Genomic DNA, 636 nt, shown 5'->3' with positions numbered 1-636 from the left:
TCCTGGCGGGGAAGGAGGTGGTGGCGGTGGTGGTGGTGGTGGTGGTGGTGGCAGTGGCGGAAGGCAGTTTCTGGGCGGTGGAGGGTGCGGATCGTCGTCCGCAAAGCCGTGCGTTCACCCCGTACCGCCACGACAACAGGGCGTCGTTCGTTCTGGTGCGAGCGCCGGGAGTCCGCCGGGGTTTCGTCGAACTTTCCTCGAACCAACGGGTCGAACTGATCAAACCGGTCGTTTGGCCGAGTAGTAGTTCGAATTCTATGGCCGTGCGGGAAACCCGGGCCCCTGCGGACTGATTTGTGCCGCGTCAAGACGATTCCGTGTTTAGCTCGTTGTGATCGGCGCTCATGATCAGCAGCACGTTTCTACCAAAGTGCACCACGTGGCTACCATCGAACGTGGCGATCCTATCGCAACGCAACACACCTGGAATCTCAAGGTTGGGTAGTGGCCGTGTCGCATGTTTCATCTAGGATTTACGCAAAGACCTGTCCGCTGAAATATGAAAACGGAAAGACCTTGCGGTTAAAGTTTGCTACGGGGTTGTGGCTATTCTCGAGCTTGAACATCGACGAAGTGGAACAGGCATTCGCGTTAAGGGAAACTTGATCAAAGCGTGTCACTTTTGGACAGCAGAGA

At 56.6% G+C, this 636-nt stretch overlaps 1 protein-coding gene across 1 annotated transcript in view; it reads left to right on the top strand.

The window, feature by feature from the left end:
* The window catches only part of LOC108687410 (protein no-on-transient A-like), a 37,947-nt gene extending 37,703 nt beyond the window's left edge, over window positions 1-244 (top strand). Inside the window, exon 5 of the mRNA XM_018193164.1 lies at window positions 15-244. Within this exon, the coding sequence (XP_018048653.1) occupies window positions 15-244 (230 nt within the window). The remainder of the gene's footprint in view (window positions 1-14) is intronic.
* The last annotated feature ends 392 nt before the right edge of the window (window positions 245-636 follow it).

Source organism: Atta colombica, unplaced genomic scaffold (genome assembly GCF_001594045.1).
Source record: "Atta colombica isolate Treedump-2 unplaced genomic scaffold, Acol1.0 scaffold207, whole genome shotgun sequence".
NCBI lineage: Eukaryota > Metazoa > Arthropoda > Insecta > Hymenoptera > Formicidae > Atta > Atta colombica.
The sequence above is the reverse complement of the archived record's forward strand: the minus strand, read 5'-3'. Positions and strand labels throughout refer to the sequence as shown.